This window comes from Microtus ochrogaster, linkage group LG5 (assembly GCF_000317375.1).
Source record: "Microtus ochrogaster isolate Prairie Vole_2 linkage group LG5, MicOch1.0, whole genome shotgun sequence".
NCBI classification, from domain to species: Eukaryota; Metazoa; Chordata; class Mammalia; order Rodentia; family Cricetidae; genus Microtus; species Microtus ochrogaster.
In genome coordinates this window covers 54,880,821-54,893,009 of record NC_022031.1, presented here as the reverse complement: position 1 = coordinate 54,893,009, position 12,189 = coordinate 54,880,821, and the positions used below count along the sequence as shown (strand labels likewise).

The window sequence follows — 12,189 nt, the reverse complement described above, 5'->3', positions numbered from 1 at the left end:
AAGGCAGGAACTATCAAGAGAATATGCTAGATGGTTAGAAGATAAAAAGTGTAACAACATTTACCAATTGCTTCCCCTTGTATTTTAATTGGATGATTTATTGGCATTGCTGCAAAGGTAAAAGTGAAATAAGTTAATATTAACTCTGTTTGATTACATTATAAATGAGAGTAACAACAACAACAACAATAACAACAAAAGGAGTATGAGTTCAAACTTTTTAACAGTGATAGATCCTTTGGCTGATTCCTAACACTATATGGGGTGCATAAAACATCTCTAAGACATGCTTCCATGTATTTGTATTTCCTCTGCAAGAAATAGCTATCCATATAGTATTAGCAACTGGGACATTCTGGGATAATTGGGAGGTCATCTTCCATGATGTCCAGTTGTAACAAAAGCATCTTGATCTTCTTCTACTGCCAGTTGCCTTAATCCTCATCTTGACAATAAAGTTCAATTTCTGAATGTCTTAAGCCTTGGGACATAAAGGGAATCCATCTGAAGAAAACAAAAAAGAAAAACAGAAGAAGAAAAAATTAAATTTATTTCCTTGTTTTTATAATGAGTAAGATTTGCTTCATTTCTGTTCATTCAAAGGTAACTATAAAAATTGATTTTTTAAAAATTAGTCAATCCCAGTCCAACTTATTATATCCTCATTTTTAGGTCTCAAACCTAGGACAAATGCCTAACCAAGGTGTCCACTAACATATCAAAACAGTCTCTGGGCACCAGGTTCTTCCACCATCTCTAAGTTTCTATCTGTTACAGACCCTCTTGGTTGGCAGACCCTGTCCCCTACCCTGAAATCTTCAGCCTAGGTATTGGCCTAGACTTCCCTACCTCACATCCTCTGATTGCTGATATGTCAGCCTCTTGGTCCAGGCCACCCATCTTAGTTGGTGGCACCTTTCCTTTTTTCCCTCTTTTCATATGACCCAGTTCAGGGTCATGCTCACCCTATACTCTCCCAGATGTATAAGCAGAGACTGTTCCTTTCCCAGACTTGAATAATCACACAGAAACTACATTAATTACAACACTGCTTGGCCTATTAGCTCAGGCTTCTTATTAATTAACACATACATCTTCAATTAATCCATTTCTATGAATCTGTGTATTACCACAAGGATGTGGCATCCTGGTAAGTATCCTGCATCTGTCTCCTTTGTCAGCAACATTTTTTTCTGACTCTGCCTACTCTCTCTCTCTATCTATCTCTTCCAGACTGGCTATATTCTGCCCTGCTATAGTCCAAAGCATGTTATTTATTAACCAATGCTAATAAAACATATTCATAGCATACAGAGGGACTCCTACATCATCACCCATTTTCTGTCTAAATAAAATGGAAGGTTTTAAGTTTAACATAGTGAAATTACATACAACAAAATAGGTTCAAGCAATATAATAGTTACAGTATTTAGTCTATTTACCTTTGGCAAAATGAGAAAAGAACTCTATCATCTATCCTATCTTTGTAAGTCTAAAGTTTTATATCTAATTTACCCTTTATCATAACTAAGGAAAACTATAACTATCTGCCTTCAACTCCACCAAAGACCCTAGAAAAATATATTACCTAAATAAAAAGGAAATTCATTGTAGGCAACTTCCAAAACTTTAGAATTGACAGAGGCATTTTGCTGCCTGGACAGTCACCCAAATTTCTTCTGTAATGTTGCCACATTCATCTTTAGTCTACAAGTCCGTAGTATCTGGCAGACTTTTCTATAAAGCAGGAAATTTGAAATGCTGTTTCACCTATCTTGACAGATATCTGTATCCTGCAGAATGTCTGGCAGTTTCTTCCTTAAAGCAGGAACACTGAAGAACCATCATGTTTTTTGGCATGTTCAACAGTCACTTTTGTGTGGATCCTGAATGTCCACTATACCATCAAGCAGTCCAGACAAAAGCAGTTTCTTGCCCAAAAGGCTAGCCTTGTTGCATTGAAGGCTAATTCCATAACAATTTTCTTCAATGCCCATCAACCTCTTTGAAGTAACTGGTGCTGCCAGCAGCAAATATGTCTCATTGTTGGGAAAAGTCTAAGTTCTTAAAACATTTTAAATGCCATATTCTGTAGGTCTTTAAAGGTTTGAAGATTATCCAACTGAAATATATCCCTATATGTCTAGAAAACCTAACTAACGTGACTACAAGATTGACTATTATAATGACTATCTATTAATCTGTAATGTTTAATTATACATCACATTTTAAAGTGAGCCGACTAAGCATAATACCTTAAACAAGAATAGAAATGCATACAACAAAATTGACCTTAAATTTGCATCAAAAGACCAAGATCCATACCAATGCAAAGTATCCGTCTCTATGCCGTATCTCTCTATTTTCTGTATATGTGTTGCTTTATTGGGTAATAAATAAAGAAGATTATTTGGCCTGTGACTGGACAGAATAAAGCTACACAGGAAAACTAAACTGAATACTGGGAGAAAGTAGGTGGAGTCAGTGAGAAGCCATGTAGCCCCACCACAGGGACAGAGACTGGATGAAACCTTACTAGTAAGCCACATCCATATAGCAATACACATATTAATAGAAATGGGTTAGTTTATTATATAAGAGTTAGCCAGAAATATGATTAAGCTATTGTCCCAACAGCAGTGCAATAAATACAAATTTCTGTGTGATTATTTCAGGAGTCTGGGTGGCCAGGAAACAAACAAGCAGCCTCCTCACAACAACTTAGGGTCTCCCTTTTCCTCTATTCAGCTTCCTCTCACCTCTCCTTAGGGACTGCTGCCATGTCTGCAGTGCCACTAAGCAGTCTCTTGGCTCTTGCCTGCAGCTGCCTCCTAAAATTTTCTCTCCCCTCTCATAGCTACCTGCTCTACCTCTGCTTATGCCCTCCTGAGAATGTCCATTGCATGTTTTCTTACCTCCCCCTGCGAGCTGCCTGCTAAGTCCCTCTGTTTACTTGAGCCCTCTGGGACTCTAAGGCCTTGCCCCTCCTCTCCTTCAACTCCTCCCTGGAAATCTTGCAGCTTCTCTATGTGCTCATGGCCTCTATGATATTGGAACCTTCCCTATGGTGGAGTTCATTTCACAAACCTTCCTCCTCTTCTTCTTGGACTTAATTCCTTTCTTAGATTCAGATTTAATAAAATCTTACTGCAAACAGCTTGGTTTCAGTACAAATCAATGGCCAAAGATGGCATACTTGAGTTCCAAATTCTTTCAGATTGTAAGAACTTCTGTCACTAAAAAATAATGATCCCAAAATCTCTTCTATCTAAAATTTCTCTGTTCTTCACTTCCTCTACTTCCTATTCTTAAAAATCTCTTTTCTCTATAATTTTTCTGCACACTGCTCTTAAAAAAATATTTTAAGACTATACTATAAAGTCTATCTTGGGATTTATAAGTTCATTTGGTATGGTTTTAAAAAGTTTATAAAATATGTAGCAAACTCAGGCTCTAAACTTCTAAATAAAGGCTTATAATTTATAAGTCTATATATAAGCAATCTTAATTTGTTACAATTTACTATATATTTAATTCAACTCATATTTATAGAATATACTGTAGTTTAAATAATAGCCACATGACTGGCTGTAGTAATAAGCTGCTTGTTAGTTTCTGGCTGCTTAGCCCCAAAATAATCACACAAAAACTATAATAATTAGATCACTGCTTGGCCCATTAGCTCTAGCTTCTTATTTTCTAATTATATCTTAATTTAACCCATCTCCATTAATCTGTGTATCACCATGAGGTCATGGCCTACCAGCAAAGTTTTAGCATGTCTGTCTCTGGTGGCAGCTCCATGTCTTCTCTCTCCTTCTGTCTCCTTTCTCCCAGCATTCAGTTTAGTTTTCCCCATCTACCTCTTTTCCCTGTGCAGGCCCAAGACAATTTCTTTATTAACCAATGGTATTCACATCATACAAAGGGAAATCCCACATCACCTCCCCTTTAATGCTTAAATAAAAAGGATACCATTAATAAATAGAAAACTGTCTTTGCCTGATAGGATAGAACAGATATTTTTAAATAAGGCACAAGATAGGTATGTTTAATAAATAGGATTTATAAATTCCTAAAGTATATTCAGTTTACCAATACTGACTTAAAGATATTTATCTATCTCTCTTTTTCTTTGCTAACTTTATTAACCTTTAGCTATAAGATAAACTGAGTCATACATGAAACTATGATATTCTAGAACTATATTATAAAATTATCAGTAAAGTTCCCAGTCATTTCTATAAACTGTGCTAATGATTTCAGGACTTATTTTATTGCTAAATGATCTTGAATTAAATCTCAAACTCAAACATTGAAGGCTCAAACTTAACAAGGAAAAAGCTATAAAATCCTAATCGTATAAAAGCTACTAACTTGTAAAGTATTATATAATTTATTAAATAGTAAGCTTTATTTAGCCTACTGTCTGTGTTTTCAAGGTTAAGCCAAAAGCAAGTAATTAGTGAAAATACACTTAATTGATGATTCTCAAACCCTTAGAAATATGCTGAACATGACATTTAAAATGTTTAATAAAAAGTTTTCTATAATAGACAGAACTGCCCCTTCCTAGCAGGAACCATAACGTCTCCAAAAAAGGCAGATGGGGCACCAGCTACTCCTGAATTGTGGTAATGCTAACCACTGGGCAAAGAACTTCCCTTTACCTCACCAGCTGCCAGAGCCTGACACAAACTGTGGATGCTTTTCTGTTGACTGCTGTACTTTGCCTTGTCAATGTAAGGTCAGTTTTCTCAAGTTTCTTCTCCACAGAGACCTGGATCTAGCAGCCAAAGGCCATGGTACTCTTTGTGACAGTTGATGGTGTTATGTCATCCTCTATGATAACTGGATACCCACCACTGCCCCCAGTGAAGCTATCAAGACCATAGAAACCTAAGGGCAACAATCTAAGGAGTAAGTCTCTGTCGATTTTATGAATACATAGGGCACTTGCGTTATATTTTATATAAATTATCCTTCTCAGATTTCTGATGGTATTGGTGACTAGGCTAACTGTACTTTTGTCAGTTTAGTAACAGAAAGTATACCAGCTCCTCCCCTAAGGCTCCAGGTACCTTTTCTTCATCTGCAAAAATCAGGTCTCAGGCCTCACATTCCTAAAGCTACGAGGTCCCCAGCTGAGAGCGTCAGGTTGCCTTGCTACCAGACCCTGAAAAGTGGTAAATTCACAGATGCTTTTAACCCAAATCATCTTTCTGTTCCCAAGCATGACTCAAAGGCATAAAAATCTACTGCCTCTTCTGCAATGTGGATTCCAGTACAGATTACAAACAGTGAGAAGGCCAACATATCTAAAACTTTTATCTCTGTTGATAAACTCAAAAAATTCTTGTAAGCCTCAGCAAACCGACTTGAATCTACTTCCTGCAAGTCAAATGGGCTCCAGAAGTTTGAGTTTCTCTACCTGCCTGTTTCTGAGGGTGGTCCTCCAGTCTTGAAACTCATCTTTCCAACCACCAGGACCGTGGGCCTGGAAGTTCCGAATATATACTGTTTGGGTGGAAACTCCATCCAGAGGCCCCTCCCTCATCTCTCTCCAAACACTGCTGCATCTCAGAAAGCCCCCCCCCAAATGATGACCCCTTCCCAATAGGTACTGAAGACCACTCCCATGGGTTATTTAAACTGTCCCCAGGAAAAAGACATGTGGTCCTCCAATCTTCCTTTTCTGTCTCCTCTCTAGGGACTTGAAAATCATCCAGGAACGTTTTTACCCATTAAGTCTGGTCCTTTTCTAATTACTTTGATTGGTCTGATTTGGATTATTGTATGAAAAAAGAGGCTTAATAGGATACAGAAACTTCTCATCTGGAGGTCCCACGGAGGGGCTGACTTCCTCCCAAAGGTCAAGGGCCATGTGGTGGGGAAATACCCTTCTCCCCTGCACCTGCTTTCTGTCAGACTAAGATCAGCTTTCAGTTTTCCTTTCCAAGTCATTGCCTTAGAGGCCCAAGGCCTCCTGTGATTTTGGGGGTGTCCTGCCAAAGACACGACGGTGCCAGGCCTCTGACCTGTTACTGGGACAAGGACCTGCCTTGTCCCTTAGTAACCCCTTTTTCAGAAGACGTTCTGTACAAAGGAGTATCTCACATCCCTTGTTTTTGGACCCAAAGCCTACCACAGTGGACACATTGTGCTAGGTTTCAGATCACATCATGGACTTGTGAATGGGCGCCTGCAATTAGAAGCCACATCTCCAAGCACCCTCGGGCTGCCTTTTACAAAATCTTTTTAAATTGGGATTGACACCCTGGGTCCTAAATGCCGAAACAACTTTGCCGGCAAGTGGACAGGACTCCCGTATGCCCACGGTTTCTGGGTACTGGGCTCTCTCCCTTCCATCATTAGTCAGCGTCTCACAGCACTGATCTTCCTGGCGGGGGTAACGGCACCTCCAGACTCCTGTCTATCTGGGAATTGGGACCCTAAAAATTCTGCCCTGATCATACTGCCAGAGTCATTGGCTCCTCCCCCAATGACCCTGGAACTCTGTCTACACAAATCCCTTCTATGGCGCCACATGTTCCATTCAGTGGTCAACATTTTTCTCATTTCTTCCACTATCCACTCCCCCCACCCCCAAGACAAATGTCAAAGGTCGAGGGCCAACTTCCTGTTCCTTACCCACCTTCCATTCATCTCCTTCCTCCCACCCCTCCCTGCCCTTTTGTGCTGCACTCCACCTCCTGGTCACCCCCTACGCTTGGCACTGCTACCCTCAGCTCCCTTCGTCTCTCACTGTTGGCCGTGTGGTGGCATCTCTGCCTTCCTGTCTCTCTCATTCCTGGAACGTGATCTGGTCACACTTGGATTCTTCCTGCAATGGATCCGTTCCCCTGCTCTCCCACTCTGAGCTGCATAGGTGTTCTTTCCGTGTGTTTTCCTTTACACATTTGCTGACTTGACCCTCAATAGGACACCCGTGTGCCCCCTGGCTCCTGCAGCCTTCCCCAGGATTTCTAAGTTGGTCAGCTGACATGGTTTCCTGGGAAGAGCTTTGCTCTTCTGTCTGTTAAATTATATGCGGGAATAATGTGGCCACAGTGTCCTCGTTTATGCCTGGGTTTGTGGGTGTGCTTGTTTTAAAGTTAAACTTATAATTAAAATACTCTGAAAACCATCACGGAATCTGCAAATACCTTAGAACACATGTGAACAGGCACCATTTTGGCTAAGGTCAGAGAGAGAGAGGCAAAATAATTCCAGTCCTGTCCTAAAAACAAGGTTTATGTAGGATAAGGTTTAAAACAATGCTCATTTACAGAGATGCTACTGCTGCGCCTCTACATTCACCCACATTCATGTACAGAGACGAACTTTGCTGGCACCAGATTTTGTAACCCAAGAGTAAACCCCTCACTATTATTGATGTAAAACTCTAAATTGTTGACAATGTTAAAACTTGGTTCTGCCTTCTACAGATTAGAATTATACTCTAGGTTTCAGGACCACACCTAAAAATTAAAGACTACAATACTCCCTCTAATCTTCTTACCTTTACTAACATAGGTAAACTGTAACTGATTGGGTGAACGCTAGTCCAAGTTTAACATATCTGTCTAATTTAGATATGCCTGACAGGTAATGATACCCTGATCCTCAAGCACCTTTACAGATCTGAGAGTTTGGCATGTAACAATAAAGCTGATGATAGAGAGACACACCAGCTCCTGCGGTATCCTGTAGCAGGAGCTGGTGTGTCTTCTTATCCTCTAAGAAGATGGATTGGCGGCAGAAGGACTTCCACCTGGAGGCTTTTCTTTAAAGTGACACTCAGCCACACAGCAAAAAAAGCTGCTTTTCACTTTATCAACTGCCTGGACCCTGCTTGGACTGGACGAAAGGACTCTGGGGGAATCGATTGTCCCATCATGCCAAGACAAGTAGACAGATCTCTCCCTCAGCAGGAAAATCTGTAAGGTCTCCTTGACTTAGCAGCTAAAGGCAAGTACTGCTTTTGAGTCTTGCGTTCGTCAAAGACTGTGGAGAAACTTGGGATTGCGTGAGTAGCTGGAAAAACTGTCTCACTGCTGCTCATTCATTTAGTCCTCTCAGCTCCGTCTGAGGGTGATTGATGCCTACGGTACTGTTGCTCAGTAGTTTATTAGTTCAGCTTCCTGCTAAAAGTACAGGCAGGTGTGCCTCTTTCACAGGCTTCATAGTTTAGGATTAACAGGTTTCAGACATAACTTCAGAGGCTCAAAATTTTAAATTTTCCTATCATTGTCTTCTAAAATGTTCATGACTTTGAACCTAAAATCATAACCTTTTTCTATGATACCAAGATATAAATCTATTCCAGTTCTTTTGCAGACACCTGAAGGTCCCTGTACAGGTTCACCCCTACTGCCAGACTCATGCCAAGGCCAAACCGGCAGTGGGTTCTCCAGATAACACCAGCACCTACACCGGCTTCTGGGACTTCACCATTGATGGCACATCTTTATGCTCAAGCAGACACCTATTCAGTATACTTGATAGGTCCAGTAGCAAGGACCCTCCACCCTCTGTTTTTCCAAGATGTTGCCATGAAGGGCCTCTCTTCTCTTCTTCCTGGCACATTCATCTTTGTCACTACAACTAAGACAGGTGTTAAAATTCTATTTTTCTCTTAGCAACCTGCCTTCTCAGCTCTCTCAAGGACCAGATGCCTGAGTTCTCCAGGATGGCAGCTAACTGGATACCTCTCCACCCACACTTCCCGCTGTGCACAAGCCAACCAACTCCCAACTCCCTCCTCCCCCATGTTGCCCCATAGCCACAGGAAGCAGTCAGAAATGAACCATCATCCATACACCCAAAGAATATGGAATGTTCTGCTGGAAACTTTACTCCAGCCCCTGGCATCCATCTACCCAAAGAGTCTGCAATGTTTGGGTCAAAGTTTCATCACAAGCTCCCTCTCCCGTGTCTCTCCAAACCCTGCAGCATCTCAGAAAGCCTACCAAATGATGAACCCTACCCCAGAGATGTTAAGACCACTCCTACAGGGTATTTAAACTGCTCCCCTCCCCCAGAAAACAGATATGTGGGTCTTAATTTTCTGCCTCCTCTCTGGAGTACTGGAAAATCATCTGGGAGGATAGTATCCATTAAAATTTGGCGTTTTCTAATTCTTTTTGATTTGGTCTGATTTGTATTGTTGCATTGGCAGAGAGGTTTATTGTGGTGCAGAAACATTTCATATACCTTAGATGAAAATTTTTCCCTAAACTCCTCAATTTTACCTTCTCTAATATATATTTGTTCCAGCAGATTTCCAAATCAATTGAAGACTGAAAACTGCTCTAAATTAGCCAGCCCCAGGTGTTTCAAACAAGCCTGAGTAGAGACTCCATCCTAGATTACCCCAGAGCTACGACCTCTGGTGGTCAAGTTTCACAAAATACTCCAAAGTGCCCTGCACTTCCTTAGCCCCAGATGGTCCCACAGAGGCCGCAACTAGTGAAACACCCTGCTCTTCCTGGCATTGTTCAGAATTCCAACTTTTGTGTGTCTCCAATTACAAGGTAAACAGAAATTAGTCTTAGAAAAGACTACATCACCCTTCATTATTTATGTATTATCATTAAAAGGTGGGATGTTAGGTCTCAAACCCAGGATAAATGGCTAGCTGAGGTGCCCATTAACATATTGAAACAGTCTCTAGTCACCATGTTTTCCACCATCCCTAAGTTTCTACCTGTTACAGGGCCCTCCTGGTGGGCATACTTTGTCATCTACCCTGAAGTCTCCAGCCTGGGTATTGGGCTGGACTTGGCTATCCCCAGCTTCTCTGCCCTTATATAACTCAATCATTTTGGATATGCCAGTCTCTTGGCCCAGCCCATACCTCTTACTTGGCAGCTCCTCTCTCCTCTCTGCTACCCCGACACCTCACATGACCCAGCTCAGAGACATGTTCACCCTGGACTCTCCCAGATGTCTCTGCCTCTGGCTAGGCTCTCTCTTTTATCTATAATAAACCTTCTCCTTCACCATACCTAGAAGCAATCATGTCCTTCCTTATTTCTCCTTTTTGCTCACTCATAGTTGGGGTTATATTGTAGCTATAGCTTGTAGAATAAAGTGTCCCTGAGCTGGGCTTATCAAACTCTACCACCATCTTCCAGTGGTAGACACAGGAGCTTCAGCAAGCTACACCGAGCCAAACTGAAACCCTGAGAAATGTGACCCACTCACTGCCTGAGGGGAACTTTTCACAAAAAAATTAAACTCCACCATTTAAATCTCTGCTCTGTAGCAATCTGTCTTGCTATCACATGCTTTGATGTAAAATCTTTTCCTTGATGCCTGAATTATATTACCTTAAACACATTGAAGATATAACTACTTTGCAGAATAAGCATTAGGTAATAGTGAATGCTAGCAGTTCCCCCAGTGAATACAGTGAATGCTGTATAAAGTTCCCTTTATACAGCATCTTGTATAAAGTTTTCAGGGGAGAAATGGAACAAATTCAACAGAAAACTATCATACAATGAGAAAAAAATAAGCTTGAAGTCAACCAAACAATGTTTCACAAAGAGAACACAGGGTATCACATGTGTCACAGGCAGGGCACTGATCTTCTTAATCATATAGGGGCAAAGAATTGGTGTCTCAGGATCCAAAGCTGCAGCTCTCCCAAGACCCTAGCCCCAGACCATTACTGGCTCAGGCAAACATACTCATGATTTTAGACAAGGAACTAAATTTTCCCAAAACCAGGGCCTCAGAAAAGTCTTAGATCAGCCTGTATCCCAACACTAGGCTCAGAAAATCGACTTTACTATTTGTGCCCTGTTGGAGCTTAGTTTTGCCCACTAAATTTTCTGCCCCATTCATAGAACTATTGTCAAGCTGAAATGAAGAAGCCATTAGAAAAACTTTATGTGCTAGTGTGGTACAGAAATTTCATTATTCGGTTTAGGTACTGAGGAGTTCCATCTGGACAGGTGAGTGTGTGCTATCCAGGGGTGGATTGTCCCGGAAGAGAGCACAAACCCCCCTCCCCCAGCTACTTCCACAGGGCTATCTTTCTTACACATGACACCCTCCCAAGCCTGCATTGTCTGCAAGGTCCTTTGCTCAGGAACAGTTTTCTGCTCCTACACTAAGGCTACACACCCAGAGCGGTGAGTGCCTGCCTACCAGGCAGGCCTCAAGGACCCCCCCTCCCCAAAAGGGAGCCTGCGCACCTCTGCTTGCACGGCAGGGTCTCCTGTGTTCTACTTGTCCCCACCCTGCCCCCCAAGTTTCCTCTTTTGTCCGCGCGTCGTTGGACTACCAGGTGTCCATGTTTTGGTGCTGAGGAGTTCCATCTGGACAGGACGGTTCCTGCTTCTACACTGAAGAGATACACCCAGAGAGCCAGTCACAGCAAAGACTGGACCAAGACACCAGGCCTCTCCTGGCTCCATTTGAAGGAAGAGATGGGAAGGCACAATGCAAGAATTCCTCCAACAACCTGAAAGGCAACATGACATCACCAGAATCCAGGGATCCCGAAACAAGAAGAATTGTACACCCTGCTCTAGAAGAATTAGAAGAAATAGACTCAAAAGTGAATTATATGAAAATAATAGAGGACCTTAAACAGGAGGTGAAAAACTGCCAAAAAAAATTAGAGATCACAAACAAAAAGGTAGAGGAAATGAATAAATCGCTCAAAGATACCCAAGAAAACCAAGAGAAACAAGAAAAAGCAATCAAACAGGTAAGGGAAGTGGTTCAAGACTTGAAGAATGAAATGGAAGTAATAAAGAAAACACAAACCGAGGGAAGGATGGAGATGGAAAATCTGGGTACACGAACAGGAACTACAGAGACAAGTACTACCAACAGATTACAAGAGATAGAAGAAAGATTGTCAGACACTGAAGATACCATAGAGAAAATAAACACACTGATCAAAGAAAACAGCAATACCAACAAATTCTCATCAGAAAACATTCAGGAAATCTGGGACATAATAAAAAGATCAAACCTAAAAATAATTGGGATAGAAGAAGGAGAAGAAGAACAGCTCAACAGTCCAGAAAATATATTTAATAAAATTATAGAAGAAAACTTTCCCAACCTAAAGAAAGATATTCCTTTGAAGGTTCAAGAAGCATACAGAACACCGAATAGATTGGACCAAAAAAAAAAACTCCTCGCCATATAATAATCAAAACACAA

General features: G+C 41.2%; 1 protein-coding gene across 1 annotated transcript in view; it reads right to left on the bottom strand.

The window, feature by feature from the left end:
- Positions 1 to 257: 257 nt before the first annotated feature.
- Positions 258 to 12,189, bottom strand: part of LOC106144208 (lipoxygenase homology domain-containing protein 1) — a 25,528-nt gene continuing 13,596 nt past the window's right edge. The window contains exon 3 of the mRNA XM_013351841.2: positions 258 to 504. Within this exon, the coding sequence (XP_013207295.1) occupies positions 435 to 504 (70 nt within the window). The 3' untranslated portion in view covers positions 258 to 434. The remainder of the gene's footprint in view (positions 505 to 12,189) is intronic.